Here is a 24,790-nt window from a genome sequence, read left to right on the forward strand (position 1 = left end):
AAGAAATTACTAACATTTTCATTGAATCTGAATCTTTCACAGCAACATCTGTAACACTGATTTGCTGTGAATACACATAATGAACACATTGTTGGTTTACAGTGTTACAGTTGTACCGAGCTCATATCATCTTCTCAAAATAAACTAGGTCATATAGAAATAAACAAGGAAATTTACAATAACCCCCGTTTTACTTAAATAAAAGATTCAGATGAGTATATGAACTGTAGAATTTATGAAATATCCAACCCGTTAATTACCTTACAAACTGTTTTTCGTAATATTTAGTTTTCTCCTTTGTTTTGGGTTGACACAAATCAAATTCTCCTTAAGTTGTGAATATTATTTGAATTTCGATCCCGACCGTATATAATTTCGCTGTCTCCAGTAGAGCTACTTACAATAGCTGGCAGCTGGTTATAATCAAGAATACTTACATATATTTTGGTATTATTAATATTTTTTTATAATGTGTACTTGGTCAATGTTTTTTTCCCTTGTCCATAAATTAACAATTTGTTAATGCGATAATATTCAAAACAAGTACAATACCAATGGGTGTACCTAGAACAGAAAATAATCATCATTGTTCTTTAAAAATAAAATGCAATACCTGCACACATGCAGTATTCAGTATAAAAGAATTGACCAGTGAATATAGTGCAATACCACTCATTCAGACTTCCATGTAAAAGGATTGGCCAATGAATATAGTGCATTTCCACACGTTGTCTTTCCATGTAAAAGGATTGACTAATGGATATAGTTCAACGCCACACATTATGTCTTCCATGTAAAAGGACTGACCAGTGAAAATAGTGCAATACCACACATACAGTCTTCCATGTAAAAAGATTGACTAATGAATATAGTTCAATACCACACATGCAGACTTCCGTGTAAAAGGATTGATCAGTAAATATAGAGCAATACTAGGATTGACCATCAAAGTCATTAAAATGTCTCAAAATTTAATTCCCAAATATCTTCAACTCCACAGGAATTTGTCCACACAATCTTCTGAGAGCAACACAGGCATGCTTATCCTAAAAATATAATTAAAATCTTTACAAACATTTGTAATGCTGTAGGTACCCATAAATAAACTTTTAATTATACTCAAACTTTATCAAAATCAAATGTCTCAAAGAAATTGTACCTCTGCATGAAGCAATTTTTCTGTACGCTTCAAAGACTTATTTATCATTTGAATCAATTCCTTGTAGCTTGATGAGTGACATTTCATCTTCATTAAAAATGCATACCAACATAACCTTCAATGGAAAACATCTACTAACAATAAAAATTATAGATCCTTAATTAAAATTAGAAGAAAAAAAATTCACGAATAAAGCTGTGCAAGTGTATTATATCTTCCAGTTTCAATTATTTTCCGTTGATAAAAAGTTGAAAAAACAAGTTGTGTCTGTGAAACACTGATGACGCCGTATGGCAGAGATAAAAGTTTTGCAAAGTTGTTCAAACTCCACAGTCAAGGTAATGAGATCAAAAATGTTGCTACCAAAAGAACGGTCTTGTCACAAGGAATAAATATGTGAAATATGAAAGTCCTAGCACTAACCATTCAGATGTTATGAGCAAGGTTAAAGTTTTTAAAAAATGAGTCAAATTTGAAGTTGATCAGCAGAACATAATGAAAGGTAATATATGAGTTCATATATTTATTTTAAGAAATATTATAAATTAATAAATAAAATGAAATTTGATTTTTTTTAACCATGAAAATTCCAAAATTTTATCACAAAATTGGGAAAATTGGTCACTTTTTGTCAATGGGAATGGGTCCGATATTCGGTGTAAATATGAGGGAAGTGCCAGCCCTTCATAAGGAATACACTTGAAATACGAAAGCCCTAACACTAACCACTCAAAAGTTATGGGCAAGGTTAAAGTTTTTGTGGACAAACAGACAGACAGATCAAGAACTATATGCTCCTGAATTTTTGATTACGTGGGCATAAAAAATTTAAAATTTTACCATTCCATTACTCTTTTAGGAACATCAAAAATGAAACTGTCTCTAAACTGTAGAAAGAAAAGTTACTGATCTTTAACAGACATGACTTTAAAATAAGTCGTTCACTTCTCACAATATTTTTAGTTTTGCAAGGTAAGCACGTCAAATTTTATTTGACAAACCTTTCTTTTACATTGCAGTGCTGCCTGAGAACAGATATAGGAACCTATATCATTGATCATGGCTGAAAAGGAAAGAAAGAGAATTTTTTTCCTCTAAAATTTATACTTGACAAGATAATTCAAAATAAAACTACAAGCATTTACAGATGGTTACAAAATCTACTTGTACAAAATCTACTTGGATATTTGTACTTATGTACTGCATGATTACGCACCATGGAAGAAGCCTGGATTATCAGTGACCCTTTGTTTCTCTGGCAGACAAGAAGCATAGCAATGGAACTTAAAGGCAGTCAGCAACAAAAGTCTGTAGCTGTTTGACAGGCAAACCTCCAGAGAATTTAACTGTGAAAATATGTCACAAAATTAAAACTAATTCATTCCATAGAGATCAAGTTTCTTAAAGTGGATATTTGGATTCTGTCACACTTTTGAAAAAAAGTTTTTGATGCATATTTGCCCCATTTTATTTTTGACAAAATGATTTTTGTTGATTTTAAATTTAATCAATCATAAGATATCTACCTCAGTATCAAGGAAAATTGCATGACATTTTGGTCGTAGGGACCTAAAAATAAAGAATATTTACCAGGTAATCTAGTTTTAATATATTTACAATCTAAATACAAGGGACTGAAAATGAGAACTCCTATTTAAAAAAAAAGACAATGCTGAATGTGAATCCTTACATCAATAATTTTCTTTTCATTGTAAGGCCTGGAGATGAAGAAACATCAACTGTCAGTGTATATCTCATTCCTATTGAAAGACATAGGTAAAAAAAGAACCCGGTAATTAAATCGGATTCAATAAAACAGCATTTACTGCAACCAATATAGAATCTAGACATTTATTGTGAGGTAAATCTGAGAAAAAATTCTTTGACTTAATGACTTTGCTCAGAAAATGACTAAAAAACTGAAATAGTACAAGATTAGAAGTTCATACTACATGTAGATGATAAGTGCAGACTGCACATCTTTTCATTCAGAGACATCTACTCACAGATGTACAGCCAAAAGAGAATAATTTTCACATCTTCAGCAATATTGCGAACATATGGTATGACTCCAAAGACAAAAAGATGGAAGTTATTTACAATGTATGTGTATCCATAGTGCCTTTAATGTAACACAACAATCAAACAGATGACAATAAGACATACTTATTCCTTCGTATCTTGTGAGATCATTGCCAACTTCAAGTGTAGCAGTGTTTAACAGCAAACCACACCATGGAAACCATTCTAAAATTTTGGAAATTTATCTAAGGATACACATTATGAACTTAATATGTTGACAGTGCATCAACTGTTGGGGTGAGCACAGTTTTGTATAATTTATTACTGGATACCTGGATACTGGATACAATAAAGCACGCTTATGACGAACAAACTAACAAAGAATTGACACTTACAATGAGGTGATTTTCATTCCCCTTGACTTTAAAATATATTGTAAACTAAACAGATATAACGCAAATTAGGCTTATAATGAAGCAAAATTTTCCATCCCTGACAGTTCTTTATCAGCATTTTCACTGTATAGTTTCTTTTAACATAGATTCACTTCTTCATTTGGAAGGTTTAGACTGTGGCACCACATGATGTTATGTTAGTTGCATTTCTATAAAATATAGGTATATGTAGGTATATTTTTTATTTGTGAACTTTTGTTTGGTTATATCAAGAGCTTGAGAAAGAGAGCAGTACTGCACTCCTGGAAACTCTATTTGTGGTGCATCGTGGATACATATTAGGTTTACCGAGGAAAAGAATTCTGTTAGATCAATATGCAATAATACGAATTTTCTCTTCAAAAAGGAATTGTCATAAGAGCTCACGGCGCATCGCTTCATGCCACTCGGTAAAATATATATATATATGTAGTACAGTAAAACTTGTCTAATCCAAAATCTTGCCCATTATGATGAAAACTTTCAGTCCCTTTTGGTAAATTCATTGTTTAAATGTAGTCTAATCAGGATTGTTGTCTTATTCAACCATTTTCTATGGAACCAGTGGTTTCCAGATAAGGTAAGTTTTACTGTACCAGTTTTATTAATAAATAAAATATAAATGTATACAATGTATAATTATCCTGAGATAGAAAAGTATATGTACCTCCAACATTTCTTTTCATAATTCCACAAGATTCATGTTCGTACACAAAGTTGACAAGGACCTTGTCTGTATTGATTGAGAAATTGTACTCAGTGTTTCCTAAATGAACCAATAAAAAGTATCTGTTAAAAATATTGTAAATTCATTTTAATACCATAAAATGTGCTAAAATGCTGTCATAAATTTTTATCTTTGTTGATGAACAAACATGTACGTATTCTATAAAAATACGGTCTTGGGGATTAAACATACTTCCCCTGTATCATACAGTCTTAGGTAATAAAGAAGCTTCCCCTGAATCATACAGTCTAAGGCAATAAACAAACTTCCACTGTATCATACAGCCTTGGGCAATAAACAAACTTCCCTTGTATCATATAGTCTAAGGCAATAAACAATCTTCCCCTGTATCATACAGCTTTAGGCAATAAACAAACTTACCCTGTATCATATAGTCTTAGGTAATGAACTAACTTACCCTGTATCATACAGCCTTGGGCAATAAAAAGACTTATCCTGTATCATACAGCCTTAGGTAATAAACAGACTTACCCATTACCATACAGCCTAAGGCAATAAACAAACTTCCCCTGTATCATACAGCCTTGGGCAATAAAAAGACTTACCCTGTACCATACAGTCTTAGGCAATAAACTAACTTACCCTGTATCATACAGTCTTAGGTAATAAACTAACTTACCCCATATCATACAGTCTTAGGCAATAAAAAGACTTACCCTGTATTAAACAGTCTTGGGTAATAAAAAGACTTACCTGTATCATACAGTCTTAGGCAATAAACAGACTTACCCTGTATCATATAGCCTTGGGCAATAAAAAGACTTACCCTGTATCATACAGTCTTGGGCAATAAAAAGACTTACCCTGTATCATACAGTCTTGGGCAATAAAAAGACTAACCCTGTATCATACAATCTTGGGCAATAAAAAGACTTACCCTATATCATACAGCCTTCAACCGAAAACAGACTTACCCTGTATCATACAGTCTTGGGCAATAAAAAGACTTACCCTGTATCATACATCCTTCGGCAAAAAACAGACTTACCCTGTATCATATAGTCTTGGGCAATAAAAAGACTTACCCTGTATCATACAGTCTTAGGTAATAAACTGACTTACTCTGTATCATACAGTCTTAGGCAATAAAAAGACTTACCCTGTATCATACAGCTTTAGGCAATAAAAAGACTTACCCTGTATCATACAGCCTTAGGCAATAAAAAGACTTACCCTGTATCATACAGCCTTAGGTAATAAACAGACTTACCCTGTATCATACAGTCTTAGGCAATAAACAGACTTACCCTGTATCATACAGTCTTGGGCAATAAAAAGACTTACCCTGTATCATACAGTCTTAGGCAATAAACAGATTTACCCTGTATCATACAGCCTTAGGTAATAAACAACCTTACCCTGTATCATTTTACATAGAAACATCTCTGCCCTCTCCCTAGAGGGTGTGACAAATAAAGAATCATCCACCATTCTCATTAAGAGTTCTTCTTTCTGTGGAGGTAAAAATGTTCTCTCCATGTGTCCATAATAGAGGTTACAAAGTAAGGTGGAGAGAACAGACCCCTGGCTGATTCCTGTTGTCTGCTTAAAGTACTGTCTCCCAATCTATGGGTTATTAAAAGGATACCTTAATTCATTAACTCTTCATCTTTTGAAGTAAAGTGAAAGTTATACATGTGCTCACACAATACATTTAAGGGGGAATTCTTGTCTGGTTTCTGACTAGATAAATATTCAAAATATATTTGCTTTTATGTTTTATAAGTTTAGAAATAAGGTATTTAAAAAGACCATATTTTTCTTTCCTCCTCATGATTGTACAGCTTAAATCAGAAATGGGAAGCTGAGTTTGAAATCTAGCAGGGCTTATATTTTTGGCGGAATGGCAACGTATGAAAATATCTCCTTTTCTGCTTCTCAAAATTACTACAGAACAATTTATGTAGAAAATCATAAAAAAGGACTCTCCTGATACTTGGTTCTGTTTTTTTTTTCCTCCCATATGCCGACAAAAGAAAATAATTATCTATTTTAAAAATAATCAATGACTGATTCTTATTTCCAAAACATACCTTGATAATATTGTTCAGTATGTGACACTTCAACTTTTCAAAGGTCTCTTCTAGATGCATCTGTTGGTTTATCATCTGCAAAATATGAGTAAAACAGGTAATCAAAGATTGCAAAGCTCACCTCAACAAATGCTATCTTTCAGTAAGGCAAAGTCCCACACAAAACTAAAAATCTAGTTGTGTGCATCCCTAGATGCAACATTTATTCAATTTTGGTCCAGGTAGGACTTGCAGTTACTTGGGAATGGACTTCTGAAAACTTTAAACTAGTCACTCATCCAGAAAATGCAGGTCAAATCTAGCATACAAAGCAAGTCTGTTAGTGTGCATCCCTTGATGAATCATCCATTCATGTTTGGTCCATATAAGCCTTAGAGTTATAGTTGTACTTGGGAATGGACCTGCTCAAAAAACTTTAACCTGGTCACAAATTCCGAAAGCATTGGTCAGATCCATCTTCTGAAGCAAGTCTGAGAATGTTCATCCCTTGAAGCATCACCATGCAAATTTGGTCTAAGTAGGGCTTAAAGTTACACTGGTATGAACCTGCTCCAAAAACTTAGTCACAACATACATGTTTGGCCCAGGGAAGACATAGTACTTGGGAATGGACCAATCCAGCATCCAAAGCAAGTCCAATAGCATTAAATAAAAATTCCATGCATGTCTGGTACAGAGAGGGCTTGGAAGTTACATTGGATTAAGCCTGCTCAAAAAAGTTTAAACTGGTCATTCATCTGGAAAATATAACTCAAATTCAGCATCCAAAGCAAGTCCGATGGTGTGCACCCCTAAATGCAAATTCCATGCATTGGTCCAGCTAGGGTGTGCAGTTACACTGGATCGAGTCTTCTCCAAAAACCTTAAGCCAATCACTCATCTGGAAAATGCAGGTCAAATCCAGCATCTGAAGCAACTCTGGTTGTTTGCATTCCTTGATGCATCATCCATTCAAGTTTGGTTCAGGTGGGCCTTGTAGTTTCTTGATAAGGGGCCTGCTCCAAAAACTTTAACCTAGTCATTTATCCGAAAAATACAGAAAGTCAAATCCAGCATCTGAAGTAAGTCTGGTAGTGTATCATCCATGCAAGTTTGGTCAAGTTATTATAGTTGCTTTAGAATAAACCTGCTCCAAAAACTTTAACCTGGTTACTCAACTGGAAAATGTAGATCAGATCCAGCATCCAAAGCAAGCCTTGTAGTGTGCATTCTTAGATGTATCATCCCTGCAAGTTTGGTCAATATAGGGCTTATAGTTACTTGGGAATGAGACCTGCTTTAAAAACATTAATCTGCTCCAAAAACATTAACCTGGTCTCCATTTCAGATCAAAATAGAGCAAAGAAGAACTTGAAAAGAAATCTGCTTCAAAAACTTTAACCTTGGGTGCCAACGGTATTAACACCATAGAGGAGAGCTAAAGACTAAAGGCCCGTTTGACAATGTTTAAAAAATTACAGATTTAATGTGCAAAAAATAAGCACTTTCAAAACTAATATAACCAGTCTGTCCACATCAGCCCCCACCCCCTCCCAATCTCTACCACACATGCACTATCCAACAGACAAAGCTAGCTTTAAGTTTGTTCTAATCTATAACAACAATTCTACATACCTGATTAACAAACACCATGTTACTGAGCTTACTGTCTTCTGCAAATTTTTTGACAAATTTTTCAAAGTCAGGAATATATTCCCCAAAGCTGGACGCAATCTTCTTAAACTTGCACACAACTTTCCCATCTGACACGTAGTGAGACACAAATTTTCTGATGATTACATCTTCATCTGGAGCCTATGTAAACCAGAAAAACTCTGATGAGACTGTAGCTCTACTGGTTTTTAATTTAACAAAAGTAGAACCAAGTTATATTAAAATCGTACTGAAACTGTAGGAGGAGTAGCATTTTGAAAGAATTTCAAAGTCATTTCTATTTTTGGTAGCTGTGGCAACAGTTCAACAAAATCAAAAACCAATAAACAGCATTATGATCTTAATAAAGTCTACTTGTGTACCAAATTATTCAGAAATTGGACTGAAACTGTAGGAGGAATAGCTTAACGAAAGAATTTCACAGAAAATTATTTTTTTAGTAACCATGGTAACATTGTTCATAGAAATGAAAAACCCATGTACAGAAATAAGTATCTCAGTGAAGTCTACTTGTGTACCAAGTTATATTAAAATTAACTAAAACTGTAGAAGGAGCAGCATTTTGAAAGAATTTCACAGAAAATTCTATTTTTAGTAACCATGGCAACATCGTTCATCGAAATTAAAAAAAAAAACCAATGTACAGAAGTATGTATCTTAATGTAGTCTACTTGTGTTCCAAGATATATTGAAATTGGACTGAAAATGTAGGAGGAATAGCATTTTGAAAGAATTTCACAGAAAATTCTATTATTAGTAACCACTGCAACAAAATTAAAAACCGATACACAGCATTATGTATCTTAATAAAGTCTAAAGTTATTCAGAAATCCAACTGAAACTGTAGGAGGAGTAGCGTTTTTAAAGAATTTCACAGAAAATTCAATTTTTAGTAACCATGGCAACACTGTTTATCAAAAGGAGAAACAGATTCACAGAATTATGTACCTTAGTGAAGTCTACTTGTGTGCCAAGTTATCTTGAAATCGAACCAAAAAAATGTAGGAGGAATAGCATTTTGAAAAAATTGTTTACAGACAGACAGACATTTATACAGCTTCAGACGACAGACACTTTACAATCGCATAAGCTCTTCTGGTTTCTGACCAGTAGAGCAAAAAATGGGCTGAAATATGCAAGATTTACAGGTATTTGTTTTAAAACTCACATCAGTACTTCATAAATTCACAAACTACCTTTGAAAGCATATTGTCCAAAATGCATAGCAGTTTTTCTTGTGAAATACCATCAAAGCAACTACTGATGTCCATTTTGACAAAATATAATGATTTCCTACAATGAAACAAAATTACAGAGTTTATATAATGACAATAAAAAAATTCACGAACATTTACATTATGTCAGAAATTTAAGCAAAATTTTTACATATACAGTTGAACTTTGATATCTCGAACATGGATGCCTCGAATACAATGGATATGTTGAAGTAATTTGGAAGACTTAACCACATATTTCTTAGGTATTTTACCCTCGACATCTCATACCCTCGGATATCTCAAAGTTTTTTGCTTGTCCCATCGACTTCGAAATAATGAGGTTTAACTGTATATAAATATATATATATATATATATATATATATATATATATATATATATATATATATATATATATATATATATATATAGAGCACTAAAAATGACCAACGACATAAACAATAATAATTGTCAAATTTTCGGGACGACGTGTCCCTTCCTCAGGACAAAGAAAAAAGTTAAAAAGTCATAAAAACAAAGGAAATAGAGAAGCAAAAACAACTAGCACTACTACTAAACTACCAAACAAATAAGACAATGTACGATTTACTGTTGGTCGTAATTAATTAGCGATAATTAATTCGTTCAATTATGTAAATCACACTTCACCAGAGTACACCCGATAGACCGGATGCAATTCATAGCGCTCCGGATTTCTTTGTTCACAACTGTTTATAAACTCCAAATTAAACATGTAACATTGTAAATATTTAGTGTTTGGTAGTTTAGTAGTAGTGCTAGTTGTTTTTGCTTCTCTATTTCCTTTGTTTTTATGACTTCTTAACTTTTTTCTTTGTCCTGAGGAAGGGACAGGTCGTCCCGAAAATTTGACAATTATTATTGTTCGTGTCGTTGGTCATTTTTAGTGCTTTATATAAATTTCCATCCGTGACCTTGTATCTACTTAGTAGATCCGACACTTATGATATACAGTGTTGTTGGTTTTTAGTGCTTTATATATATATATATATATATATATATATATATATATATATATATATATATATATATATATATATATATATATATATATATATAGATATATATATATATATATATAGTTAAGAGAAGGCATTCCAGTAACAAAGTTAATCAAAATAAATAAATCATGCAAACCTTTTGGGATTCCTTTTCCAGTCCATAACATAGTGTTTCCAAGCAGAAAAAATGTCATCTGTCCCAAATGCAGCAGATCCTAGGCTGGAAGGATCACACGACTGAAGAGGGAAACAAATGTGACACAATATTCTGAAAATTAGGATTTGTCTACTGTTCATAGACAACCTGCATATGAAGTTTGCTAATTAGCTAGACTTCTCAGTAGGAGATCATTCAGTGCACCACCATCCTAAACACATTTTGATTTACATTCTTAATTTGAAGCTAATTATGATACTGGTACATAATTTCTTTGTCAAAGAAATAAAACACTCACTGTAAGATAGGATAAGACAGTCAATACATTCATAAGTTGCTTGTTAATTGGTAAAGTCTGAAATTAAAAAGTATTATATCACCCCTTGCATTAATGTGCATGAAATCTCACAGTAACATCTCTAATCATCTCTGTAACGTTCAGAAATACTCAATTTATGCAGATGATACTTTATAAAACAACTATAGACTGTGGACCAAAATTCAGCAGAGCTTACAGATTTTGCAATGGTTGGTGGTTGTCTTCCTAAATTTGCAATAGGACGAAGTGACCTCAGTTTGGGTAGAAATCTTATTGTTGCCTCCCCTAGACAATCTCCTCTCTGTAATGCTGCTATAACTTCAGACTGCCAAAAAATATGGACTGATTTTTTCTATTGCAAAAATAGCCAGTTTTTCTCCTATAGTACACTAACACTACTATATTATCTCATGTGAGAGAATCACAGAAACAAGCAAAAAGAAATTACATTTGTAAATAAAATAACTTTGTGACACAGAAATGAAACACTACCTTTTTAATGCTAGACAGTATTCCTCTCCTCTTCAAATCTACAAGATCATAAAAATGAGTCCTCTTACAATACAAAAAATGATTACAAATATGTTTATGTCCCCCATTTCTCATATGTCCTTTCAATAAGGATTTGCTACTTGTCAGAGCCATCTGAATGCAGTTTGATGACTTGCAAGCAAATTACAGAATATCATGTCACAAAATTTGTTGCAGGTAGAGCAGAACATGCATCTCATTTTACATTTTTGTCTCTGACCAGTAGATCTCATTTCTTTTACATATTATTTAGCTTGGGTATAAAGTTTGAGGATTATCAAGCAAAGGGTTCTGAATATATTGGCTAGAAACCATTGGTCAATAAACTGATAGGTGTAAAGCAAGGGATGGCATGAAATATATCAATACACAATTCTTCAAATCAATCATCTCTTTATGCCAAAATATACATATACCATATATACTCCCCTTTAAGTCAGATTTTGGGGTGTTAAATTTTGGTCGAAACTCTATGTCTCAATGATAAGCAAGTCCTAGAAAATTTGCTATCTTTCTGAAAGAGGAAATCGGTAATTTTGTAACAACTCAAATGACGATCATTTATAAAGGTTTTTTATTTTAAAGAACTTGATCTTACGCAGAAAAGGGAGATCTAATGTTACCATATACATAAAACAAATGGGTTGCAGGTTTTTAATGATCTTATATTCGTTTAAATAGGAAATAAAAGATCAAATATTCATGTCATACTCCCAAAACATTCTTTGAAACACAGGTATATAAAACAGAGATTATTAATCTGAAATTGGCAACATATTTTGGCCAAAAACCGGGTCAATGGTAGATTCCTGCAAAATAATCTTTAAAAAAATACAACCTACTTATAAGCAAACTGACTTACAGGCGAGTATGTACGGTAGTTACTTTTTTCCACATTACAATCTGTTTTCACTGCTTGTGTTACTGTGGTAAAGATTTACCTTGTATACCATTATTATGTAATTTGGACCATACTTTCTTTCTGTAGAAGAACCGCTGATTTCTGTACACTGCTGTTTCAGTTACGTAAAAGAAAGCCTGCAATAACAAATCAGGTTCTAATCTTAACAATCACTCATAGCTTGTTTACAAAACAAGAGGCCCATGGGCCACATTGCTCACCTGAGTACATTGGCTAGGCAAAAGCACAAATCAGTTCAGTATTGAAAAGATTGGGGGGGGGGCTTGAATTTTAAACTACCTTCCATGTCAATATAACAAATGGCTTTGTTGTACTTGAAAAGCTTTAGAAAAAAATTTCCCATATATTCCTTTGTAAAAATTTGATCCCCCATTGTGGCTCCTCCCTATCCCAGGGTCATCATTTGAACAAACTTGAATCTACACTATCTGAGGATGCTTCCATATCAATATGACTAAACATAGTTTTTCTGTTCTTGAGAAGAAATATTTTTTTCTATATGTTCTTATGTAAAACTTTCGATCCCCCATTGGGTCCCACCCTACCCCCGCAAAGACAGATCCAGGGCCAGTGCGCCGTGCATGCTCCCCCCGTTTGAATTTTTTTCATGTAGAACTTATATGTCCATTATCCTAAAATCAATGAAAAACATCTCTTCTTTGTAAGAATTCGTCAGCTTCCCAGACCCCCACCAAGGCCTTGCTCTAGACCCACTTGGGCTTCAATGCAGCCCCGAGACCCACTGCCTCTACTCCCCCCCCCCCCCTCCATTACGAAATTCCTGGATCCGCCACTGCCCCCAGGGGTCATCATTTGAACAAAATTGAATTCACACTACCAGAGGATGCTTCCGTATATCAAAATGACTGAACATGATTTTCAGTTCTTCAGAAGAAGATATTTTTCTGTATGTTCCTATGTAAAATTTTCAATCCCCCATTGGGCCCCACCCTATCCCGGGGGTCATCATTTTAACAAAATTTAATTTACACTACCTGAGGATGCTTCCATATCAAAATGACTTATCATGGCTTTGCAGTTCTTCAGAAGAAGATATTTTCCTATACATTTCTATTTAAGACTTTGATCTTCCATTGTGGCCCAGCCCTACCCCCCCCCCCCCCATGATTTGAACAAACTTGAATCTACACTACCTGAGGATGCTTCCATGGCTTTGCTGTTCTTAAGAAGAAGATTTTTAAAGGTTTTTCCTATATATTTCTATGTAAAACTTTGATCCTCCACTGTGGCCCCGCCCTACCCTCGAGTGTCATGGTTTGGACAAATTTGAATCTACACTACCTGAGGATGCTTCCACATGAGTTTCATCTTTGCTGACCCTGTGGTTCTTGAGAAGAGGATTTTTAAAAGATGCTATTTATTTTTCACCAATTCTCTATTATCTCCCCTTGAAAGAGGGCATGGCTCTTCATTTGAACAAACTTTAATCCCCTTCACCCATGGATGCTTTGTGGCAAGTTTGGTTGAAATTGGCTCAGTGGTTCTGGAAAAGAAGATGAAAATGTGAAAAGTTTACAACGCCGACGACGACAACGCCAACGACAGACAACGGACAAATTTCGGCTCAGGTGAGCTAAAAAAAAAAGGTACGTCTCCCAGATAGACTATTCTTTTCCCTCCTGGAAACTTGTCTTTGTGTAATATTTGATCAGATTCATGACACATTTTTAGCCTTCAATCATTTTTTATGCATGTTGCTACCAATATATCAGAATTTCAATATTTATTGTACATTTTTAACCAGTGATCTCTAACCGACTGACTTGAATCAATGTAAACACACAATCTGGCACACGAACTGGTAACATAACTTTGCTTGATTTTATGTCATCACTATATATTTATACTGTTTATAGTGATCAGGTAAAACCAGACCCCTGTGAGGACTGTAATCAATATTTGAACATAGTTTCCAATCCATGAAATATAGCCTGATTTCACATGCATCTCTTTTTGCCTACCAGTGACTTTCAACTTGTTAAAATGACCTTTGGTCAACTTCAAAAGACATCTTCTGGTCAAAAGAAATCTTGAAGTCAAAAATATGAGCCTGTATTGTTCATTTATTACAATCTTATGGCCTAGACAAATTTGCCCTCACAGACAGACATGATTACTTACACCTCCCTAAAGTTTGTTTATGTAGGGAATAGCCATGATAAAATTGATGAATTTGATTGCAACATGCAACATTTTCAGTTTTTCCCTCAAAAGAAGGGGAGACAAAAATGGGAGACTTTACAAAGGGAGATAATAGAAATATCTTCTTAAGAAAAAAAAATGTCAGCCACAGAGATACTTACCTTAATAAGAGTTATGATGAAAGTATTCATCAACCAATACACTAGAGTAGACAGCAAATTAAGCTTCAAGCAATGTTGAGAATCCTTGGGCAACCATGATACTGACTTTGTCTAAGAGGAAAAATAAGAGTTTAAATTGAGTCAGAACATAAAAATCTTTAAGCAAATATAATACTACATAATTCCATTTAGAAAATCATAAGATTAATGTAGAAATTTTGATAATAATGAGAAATTAAATTTGTTTCAATTCCAAAAGCAAAAAAGCAAAATAAAAAAGAAAAAAAGAAAAAAAAGAAGTGAATATATTGTTTTATATTTCACCTTTATTCCTTTCATGATCTCCCCCAAGCAGATTTTCTCATACCTCCCTAAGTATATCAATTTCTTAACAGCTGTAAATATACAAGAAAATCATCAATAATTATTAAACATTAACATCTACCAGTGATTCTTAATAAAAGGTGATGTGTGAAACATAATACAATTGACAGCAGTTTCTTAACAACACTTTATCAGGTGATACACATACAGTGTACATTAAGTTCTGGAGAGTGATCTGTGATATTACATTTTAAGAAACAGTTCCTGTTCTGTTTACAACCAAGAAGCTTCTCAGGAATAACTGTGATGAAAACTTTCCTCAAAAAGATGTACACCTGTTCAACATACAAAAATACATCGTAAGATGAACACCTGTTCAACATACAAAAATACATGTAAGATGAACACCTGTTCAACATACAAAAATATTATACTTTCATGTAAATTAGTTGAATCTGATTCGTCGAGAAACATTTGTTAAAAATCACTATTACTCGCTGAATAATGAAGCCACGCCCTCCAGCGTAGCAACAGTTAACATTGCTTGACGACGGGTGATATTCTAAAAAAAATAGTGACTGCACAGAATATATGTGCACAAGGTTCACTGTTATATGTATTTGTATAAAACATTCAGTAATATATATTGCATGTAGTTGAGTGTAACATTGAAAATTTTCACCCCTCGAAAAACACTGTCATTTTCTTGGGGTGAAAATTTTCATTGTTACACTCAACTACATGCAATATTTATATAATACATCGTAAGATGTACACCTGTTTAACATACAAAATACATTGTAAGACGTGTGTACATGTACATAAAATTAATCTTGCCTATAAATTCAATTCTATACTTAGCTAGCTGGTAATTTTGTATATTGATGAATAGCTAATCAAATAAAGCAGCTGCTAACTTTTTGAGGAGGAGCATAGTCTTGGAGGAGAACATGCGTCGGGGTGCTTCGGTTTCTTCTCCCCGTTTTCTGGACTCTCTTTTTTGCTGAGGAAACTGGACAGCAGGTGTGCAGGAAAGCTAGATACCTACAGCTTCTAAAGAAGCATGGAACAAATATAGTATGATGCCATGGCAAATACTGGAGTCATTATATATAGACTTATAAATATAAGAAGTGTGTGATTTACTTGTGATTATCATGCATTCTTCCCAGCAGTTCCTCTAAAGATGGAAGAGGGGGAATGTCCATAGGCGTCATGGCCGTCTGCCCTTTGTTAGGAAGTGATACTTTAGGATCATCCCTAACATCCACTGAATAAATCTCTTTATACAGACATGGATCAGGATTTGACAGAGGATCTATGGAGGAATTTTAGTATAAAGCAGGGGTGTGCAATTAGCATCGCCCGACGCCCGGGGCTACCATTTTTTTGGGTCGGGCTAGTAGTTTTCTGCACAGAGGTAGCCCATTGGGCTAGTAAAAATTAAAACTACCATTGTAATACATGAAAATTACTATCGGTATTTTCACTCACTATTTGCTATTAAATTCTCAAAAAATGAAAAAAAATTTGGCAGCATGTTCCTACTCTTCGTTAATCTCCATAATCGCATCCATTTTGCAGTGCTACCTGACTTATTTACTTCCAAAAACAATCGTTTTTATCTAATCCGAATTTCCTCTATTCCTCTGCTTATGGTAAATACACTTGCATATATCTCTTTAAGTTATTTACGATCACTCAATCAACTGAAAGATAAGTGTTATGTGGTTTACATAAAATATATTTCCAGCGTATTTAATGATTAATTAAATAATCATTAAATAATCAATTAATTAAGATGAGAAAATGATTTTCATTTCGTTGTAGATAATTTATTTGAATTCATTTTTATTTTCTATCATAATTATTAATTTATACATGATTTAATCTTACTAGTGAGAATTAAACTTTAATTCTAAAAAGAATTAATGACATTAAAACCCTGATTTTTTCAACAAAAAACAGTTTTCTGTTACCCTCCTCCCCCCTTTACATTTGGGCTAGTAACTTTTTACTTGGGGCTAGTAACTTTATTGCTGCCACTAGCCCGTGGGCTAGTACTTAATTTTTTTAATTGCACACCCCTGTAAAGTATTGTGTTACTCTTTATGCAAACATGGTGGGAAATACATGTATAAGAATATGTAAATTTTTTCTGAGATTTTGATAAATAACATCATCAATGCCAACTTACGAGCTGCTGGGAATTTTTCTCTGTGATCTGCTGAGTACAGGTAGGATTGAGACATGTACAAATGATATCTGTAAGGTGAGGGAATCATTTTGAATAAGTTTTCCTACTGTATCATAAATATAATAAGTTTCACTATAAACCCTGAAGAATGCTAAATCACTTAAAAACAGCTATGTCACATGCCGGAAACAGGTATATCAACTGACGGAAAGAGTTATAACTACCGGTACCTCTCGATCACTTTCACGTGTTTCAAGATTAAATGACGTTGATTGCTAAGCAAACGTAAACAAAAGTGCGTAATTCTTAACGTCATGAAAGCTATTTTGGATTATTTGTCTAAATTTACACAATTTTAGACAATTTTTTAATTTTCAAAATGTTATATAACATTTACCACATGGCTTTTCGGGTGACTATACCCATAACACTCCAGGACTTTCCTGTCACTGAGGGGCAAACACTCTGTTATGTCACCCCTGAAGCCATGTGATATATGTATAATATGTATCTGTAGGATTGAGGGTGTGTTCCCGTTTTGCACACATTTGATAATTAGGTATAGAACAATAAGTGTGAAATATGTTTTGATAGCAATTATAGTTTGATCTCCATCTGGGATTTACCTGGTTACCTGTATTTAACCAATGCATTATAATATATATTTAAAGGAATACATTAGGAAAATTTTACTTATCCACCCGAAGATGAAGTTGATAGTTTAGACAAATATCCCTATCGCAGTTCACCCTTTTTATTTATTTCATAAAGATAAAATGAATAAGTAAATGAATTCAATCTTAATTCATGAAAAAAAATAACCCATCCAGTTAGTATCATGTGAATATAATTATAGTTTTGATTGGTATTTGTGATATTATTTTATGTTTTAAAATATTTTTTTAAAGAAATAAGTCAAAATGTCAAGTGTAAAATTAACATTTTTTCTTCCTTTTCTTTCCGTAGAATCTCTTTCTCCAAATTCACAACTATGATATAGACTATAGCAATTAAGTAATTATCTTACCTGGACAAATTCCCGTTTTGCACACATTCTTTTCAATACCTAAAATTCAAATGTGTGGAAAACGGGAACAAACCGGATTGAGACATGTACAAAGAAATCTGTCAGGCGAGGGAATCAGTGTTCAGTGTATCTGTCTTTATGTTGTTAAGAAATTGATATCTGTTAAAAATTCTTTATCTCTCTATAGAGGCATGCATACATACTTATAAGGGTTAAAACTGGGAGACTGCTCTTTCTGTTTAATTCCCTTTTCTGTTGGATTGACATATTCCTGTAATTTCACTTTCTTTGGTTTAGGAAGTTCAGAATCTTCAGTCCTCTTTCTTTTTCTGCACTGTTTCCTCTTCGTTTGCTCATCAGCTTGGGGTTCATGATGTGCTAATTTTGATTTCTTTGATTTTTCCAGACTGCCTATAAAACAAACTTGTTTATATTTATACTGTGATATCTGTTATTAATAAGAATTCATGTGTATTTTGTTTATTTATGAACCACTAAACAGGCCAAAAACCATAATTTCTTTTTTTAACTTTATTGAAAATAAAATAAACATTTGAAACATTACCCTCTAGTTTCTTACTTTTTGGAACTTTTATAGCAAACTTATTATTTCTCTTAATACCATTAGACACCAAAATTCCACCTGCAGATTTTACTTTGACAAATATTGGAATTCCTGGAAAAAAACAGCTTTGATTAGGGATCATGCAACTGATATTGCACTATTGGTTGTTGAATCATGAAATTTGTTTGAATTTTTGTGGATTGCTTAAATTTTATAGGTTCGTGGGGATGTAATTTTGTGTTTTCTCTTATACCTACAAAAGGAAATATGACTTTGTAATAAGAGTTTATTAATTCATGGAGGATGTTAATTTGTGGATGAGAGGTACCCATAAATTCCATGAAAATTGAGCTACCACGAAATCTAATGATTTCACTGTACCCTAAGGGCGTTATTATAAAAATGGTTGTCTTCCTTATGGCTTTATATGACCTTTAATCACTTAATTTGATATTAAAACTTTTAAATCCACAAAGTTGCATACCTTAATAAATTGTGCCCATTGACACTTTGAAGTTTTGCTTAAGCATTGTAAAAGAAATGAATGCTGAGCTAAACAAGAGGCCCATGGGCCTTGAATCGCTCTTCTGATAAACTGTACAACCTATCACTTCTATTTGAAGCCTCGAAGTATCCTGTATATTTACATGAACCATTGAAATTCCAATTCACACTCTGAGAACCCAAGATGATTCTAAGCCAATTAGTACCTGAGAGTTGGTCATGGTGACCTACTTATCACTTGTCATTCTCTGAGGACCCATCAACTAAGTTTGATGATTCTAAGCCAATTAATACCTAAAGTATTTTTTAAAATTATAATCATAAAATTTTATAAGTAAGTCAAAGTGACCTACTTTTCAATTGTTTTACTCCAAGGACCCAAGATGCATCAACTGACAAAGTTTGATGATTCTAAGCCAATTAGTACCCGAAATATTTGATTAAAGCCATAAATTTTCAAAAGTAGGTCACCGTGACCTACTTTTCAGTTGTTGTACTCCGAGGACCCATGACACATAAACTGACAAAGTTTTATGATTCTAAGCCAATTAGTACCCGAAATATTTTATTAAAGCCATAAATTTTCCGAAAGTAGGTCACGGTGACCTTCTTTTTAGTCGACCTACTCCAAAGACCCATGACGCATCAACTGACAAAGTTTGATGATTCTAAGCCAATTAGTACCCGAAATATTTAATTAAAGCCATAAATTTTCAAAAGTAGGTCATGTGACCTACTTTTTAGTCGATCTACTCTGAAGACCCAAGATGCATCAACTGACAAAGTTTGATGATTCTAAGCCAATTAGTACCCGAAATATTAAATTAACGCCATAAATTTTCAAAAGTAGGTCACTGTGACCTACTTTTTAGTCGACCTACTCCGAAGACCCAAGATGCATCAACTGACAAAGTTTGATGATTCTAAGCCAATTAGTACCTGAAATATTTAATTATAGTCATATAAATTGAAAAGTAGGTCACGGTGACCTACTTTTCAGTTGACCTTTTTTGAAGACCCAAGATGCATCAACTTACAAAGTTTTATGATCATAGGACTTAAAATGTCCAAATTATGCCTCTAAGACGCTTTGAAATCGAATGCCTGCAAAGTTCAAAAAGTAGGTCACTGTGACCTACTTTTTAATAAATATGTTTTATGGCCCCAAGATGCATCATCTTACAAGATTTAATGATTCTAAGCCTCCCCGTATTCGAATTAATGACCTTAATTGTTTTAAAAATGATTAGCCATAAAATTCAAAAAGTAGGTCAAGGTGACCTACTTTTTAGTTGACATACTTTGAGGACCCAAGATGCATCAACTGACAAAGTTTGATGATCATAGGCCTTAAATTTTTCAAAATATACCTCTAAATCATTTTGAAAAAGAATGGCCACAAAATTTAAAAAGTAGGTCACCGTGACCTACTTTTGAGTCAACATGATATGAGGTCCTTAGATGCACCAACTGACAAGATTTGATGATCCTAGTCCTTATAGTAAGCAAAATATCAACATTTTAATAAAATGTAATTTTTTGTCAACTTTGAAGTGACCTTGAGACCACGCCCTTTGCCCCAGGGTAAATCCCCGTGCAAATTTTAATCTACAACATATCCTCATCCTTTTGTTTAAGTTTGGTGATAATCTGCTCAGTGGTTCTTGAGAAGAAGATTTTTTAGCAACCAGTACTTTTGTTTCTATTTTCCTAATTATCTCCCCTTGTTAAAGGGTCACAACCCCAGTTTTAGTATAAAAGGAAGCCCTTGGGCCAAGGATACCCTGTGACAAATTTGACAATAATTGGCCAAGGGGTTCTTGAGTTATGGCCCATATTCTAAAAAGTTTACGCACACCGCACAAATGGCCATAGCATTAGCTCTTTGAGCCTTTGGCTCAGAAGAGCTAAAAAAGTAAACAAGAGGCCCAAGGGCCTTGAATCGCTCTTCTGATAAACTGTACAACCTATCACTTCTATTTGAAGCCTCTAAGTATCCTGTATATTTAGATAAAGCCTTGAAATTCCAAAGGTAGGTCATCATGACCTACATTAGATGAAACACTCTGAGAACCCTAGATGATTCTAAGCCAATTAGTACCTGAGAGTAGGTCATCATGACCTACTTATCACTTTTCATTCTCTGAGGACCAAAGATGCATCAACTAAGTTTGATGATTCTAAGCCAATTAATACCTAAAATATTTTTAAAAATATAACCATAAAATTTCAAAAGTAGGTCACAGTGACCTCCTTTTCAGATGACAGACTTTGAGGACCCAAGATGCATCAACTGACAAAGTTTGGTGATTCTAAGCCAATTAGAACCTAAAAATATTTAAATAAAACAATAAAATTTCAAAAGTAGGTCAGGGTGACCTACTTTTCAGTTTTTGTACTCCTAGGTCCCAAGATGCATCAACTGACAAAGTTCGATGATTCTAAGCCAATTAGTACATAAAATATCTAATTAAAACCATAAATTTTCAAAAGTAGGTCACGGTGACCTACTTTTCAGTTGACCTACTCTGAAGACCCAGCATGCATCAACTGACAAAGTTTGATGATTCGAAGCCAATTAGTACCCAAAATATTTAATTATAAATTGAAAAGTAGGTCATAGTGACCTACTTTTCAGCCGACCTACTCCGAGGACCCAAGATACATCAACTGACAAATTTTGATGATTGTAAGCCAAATAGTACCCGAAAATATTAAATACAGCCATAAAATTTCAAAAGTAGGTCAAGGTGACCTTCTTTTCAGTTGTCATATTCCAAGGACCCAGGATGCATCAACCAACAAAGTTTGATGATTCTAAGCCAATTAGTTCCTGAAATATTTAAATAAAGCCATAAAATTTCAAAAGTAGGTCAGGGTGACCTACTTTTCAGTCGACTTACTCCGAAGACCCAAGATGCATCAACTGACAAAGTGTGGAGATTCTTAGCCAATTAGTAACTTAATATTTAATTAGGTATAGTCAAATAAATTGAAAAAGTAGGTCACAGTGACCTACTTTTCAGTCGACTTACTCCAAAGACCTAAGATGCATCAACTAACAAAGTTTGATGATTCTAAGCCAATTAGTACCCGAAATATTTAATTATAGTCAGATAAATTGAAAAGTAGGTCACAATGGCCTCCTTTTCAGTCGACCTACTCTGAGGACCCAAGATACATCAACTGACAAAAATTGATGATTCTAACCCAAATAGTACCCTAAATATTTAAATATAGCCATAAAATTTCAAAAGTAGGTCACGGTGACCTACTTTTCAGTTGAAGTTTTTTGATGACCCAAGATGCATCAACTTAAAAAGTTTTATGATCATAGGCCTTAAAATGTCCAAATTATGCCTCTAAAATGCTTTGAAATCGAATGCCTGCAAAGTTCAGAAAGTAGGTCACTGTGACCTACTTTTTAATAAATATGTTTTATGGCCCCAAGATGCATCATCTTTCAAGATTTAATGATTCTAAACCTCTAAGTATTTGAATTAATGACCTTAGTTGTTTTGAAAAAGATTAGCCAAAAAATTCAAAAAGTAGGTCAAGGTGACCTACTTTTTAGTTGACATACTCCGAGGACCCAAGATACATCAACTGACAAAGTTTGATGATCATCAGCCTTAAATTGTTCAAAATATGCCTCTAGATCATTTTGAAAAAGAATGGCCACAAAATTTAAAAAGTAGGTCACCGTGACCTACCGGTACTTTTGAGTTGACATGATATGAGGTCCTTAGATGCATCAACTGACAAGATTTGATGATCCTAGTCCTTATAGTAAGCAAAATATCAACATTTTAATAAAATGTAATTCTAGGTCATCTTTGAAGTGACCTTGAGACCACGCACTTTGCCCCAGGGCAATTCCCCGTGCAAATTTTAATCTACAACATATCCTCATCCTTTTGTGTAAGTTTGGTGATAATCTGCTCAGTGGTTCTTGAGAAGAAGATTTTTTAGCAACCAGTACTTTTGTTTCTATTTTCCTAATTATCTCCCCTTGTTTAAGGGTCAAAACCCTAGTTTTAGTATGAACGGGAGCCCTTGGGCCAAGAATACCCTGTGACAAATTTGACAGTAATTGGCTGAGGGGTTCTTGAGTTATGGCCCATATTCTAAAAAGTTTACGCACACCGCACAAATGGCCATAGCATTAGCTCTTTGAGCCTTTGGCTCAGAAGAGCTAAAAATGTATTGTATGCCAATTTTAACAAAGATAAAGGTCAATTCTGAAAGTTGTTTTCAAAACATTTAAATATAAATATAACTTCTGACTGCCGGCTATATCTCTATGTCTGCCAATTCAATTCGATGTACAAATCATGTATTCCACTGTTTTCTTCTTTAAATTGGAGTAGCAGCCCTTTTAAGAAATGTTGTCAGATTTGTTGTGTCTGCAACACTTATTTGTTCAAACAAAAGGGGAAAACAATTGAAATTAAACAGCAACAAAAAGTTAAAAGTGAACAAAGGTGTCTCAAAGATTTTTCAAGATTACTTGTTTGTAAAAGATGAGATTGATAATTTTGAAGAGTTTGACTGTGTGAACTTGGACGAGACTTGAGGATCAAGACGTTTGGATACTTAATAGATTTAAATTAATGTAAAACTTTTTGTGCATGAGAACTTTATATTCATGTAATACATGAGACAACCTGCTTGCAAAAATTTTTATTCTCATGTATGTTTGTTTTGTATTGTTCAGATTATACCATTTGAAAATAACCATTATTTGTGAAAGTTTTAACTCGCTTATAAATAACAAATTGCTATATTGAGAAATTAAGGTGTGGCTTAAATTTGGTGATCTACAGTATGTTGAATTCAATAATCTTCATCATCACTTCTTGTGTCTATATCTCTCACACTATGATCCTCAAGAAAATAAATCACATACAGTTGAACTTAGATATTTCCAACACTGATATGTCGAATACCATGGATATGTACAAGTGATTTGGAAGTTCCAACCCCTTTTCTTTAAGTATTTTACCTGAATATCTCAAATCCCCAGAAATCTTGGAAGTTTTTTCTTGGTCCCATTTAATTTGAGATAACCAGGTTTAACTGTATTAGTTTTTTTACTGACTGTCTACAGAAATATATCAGGTTGATCAATTTCATAGACAGCGATGCAAAGCCAAGTAATACTAGTACACTATAATCATTAGTGGGAATATTCATTGCTACATACACGTACCACAGCTAGAAATAAAATTTACTGTTAGGCTGACAAGTATGACCAAGAATGTCTTTCTGTATGGAATAGCTTTTGAGTACAATCTAGCCAAAATTTTATCTGCAGCAGCTAATAATTATTTTGTCAAGGCTACATCAACATTGTCTAGTTTTAATTACAGGCAATAGCTTACCTGTAACTTGGATATAGCAAGATTCACTACACAATGTAAATATGGCTGTCTCTTCTAACAGAGCCCTCATCCAGACATCCCCTATACTGTACAAATATAAATCATCCATAGACTTATGAGGCTGCAGGATTTAGTACAAGGGCACTCTTGTTTGAAATAGAAATCAGAAATAAAAATTGTCACTTTGGTCTTACTATTTCATCAAATCAGATTAGATGTTAATTCAATTCAT

General features: G+C 33.6%; 1 protein-coding gene across 1 annotated transcript in view; it reads right to left on the reverse strand.

Annotated features, from left to right (window-relative positions):
- Positions 1-418: 418 nt before the first annotated feature.
- Positions 419-24,790, reverse strand: part of LOC133172876 (telomerase reverse transcriptase-like) — a 30,202-nt gene continuing 5,830 nt past the window's right edge. The window contains exons 5-31 of the mRNA XM_061307709.1: positions 24,559-24,644; positions 18,728-18,781; positions 18,309-18,516; positions 17,079-17,146; positions 16,028-16,199; positions 15,799-15,934; positions 15,129-15,216; positions 14,882-14,952; positions 14,558-14,668; positions 12,253-12,349; positions 11,273-11,310; positions 10,977-11,105; positions 10,760-10,816; positions 10,441-10,541; positions 9,246-9,342; positions 8,011-8,190; positions 6,397-6,471; positions 5,722-5,929; positions 4,283-4,381; positions 3,326-3,406; positions 2,850-2,919; positions 2,686-2,728; positions 2,376-2,505; positions 2,161-2,222; positions 2,000-2,046; positions 1,160-1,274; positions 419-1,046 (exon numbers count right to left, since the gene is read on the reverse strand). Coding sequence (XP_061163693.1) covers positions 972-1,046; positions 1,160-1,274; positions 2,000-2,046; positions 2,161-2,222; positions 2,376-2,505; positions 2,686-2,728; positions 2,850-2,919; positions 3,326-3,406; positions 4,283-4,381; positions 5,722-5,929; positions 6,397-6,471; positions 8,011-8,190; positions 9,246-9,342; positions 10,441-10,541; positions 10,760-10,816; positions 10,977-11,105; positions 11,273-11,310; positions 12,253-12,349; positions 14,558-14,668; positions 14,882-14,952; positions 15,129-15,216; positions 15,799-15,934; positions 16,028-16,199; positions 17,079-17,146; positions 18,309-18,516; positions 18,728-18,781; positions 24,559-24,644 — 2,698 coding nt within the window. The 3' untranslated portion in view covers positions 419-971. The remainder of the gene's footprint in view (positions 1,047-1,159; positions 1,275-1,999; positions 2,047-2,160; positions 2,223-2,375; positions 2,506-2,685; positions 2,729-2,849; positions 2,920-3,325; positions 3,407-4,282; positions 4,382-5,721; positions 5,930-6,396; positions 6,472-8,010; positions 8,191-9,245; positions 9,343-10,440; positions 10,542-10,759; positions 10,817-10,976; positions 11,106-11,272; positions 11,311-12,252; positions 12,350-14,557; positions 14,669-14,881; positions 14,953-15,128; positions 15,217-15,798; positions 15,935-16,027; positions 16,200-17,078; positions 17,147-18,308; positions 18,517-18,727; positions 18,782-24,558; positions 24,645-24,790) is intronic.

This window comes from Saccostrea echinata, unplaced genomic scaffold (genome assembly GCF_033153115.1).
Source record: "Saccostrea echinata isolate AGI-Se365-2 ecotype Australia unplaced genomic scaffold, CSIRO_AGI_Sech_v1 ptg000056l, whole genome shotgun sequence".
NCBI classification, from domain to species: Eukaryota; Metazoa; Mollusca; class Bivalvia; order Ostreida; family Ostreidae; genus Saccostrea; species Saccostrea echinata.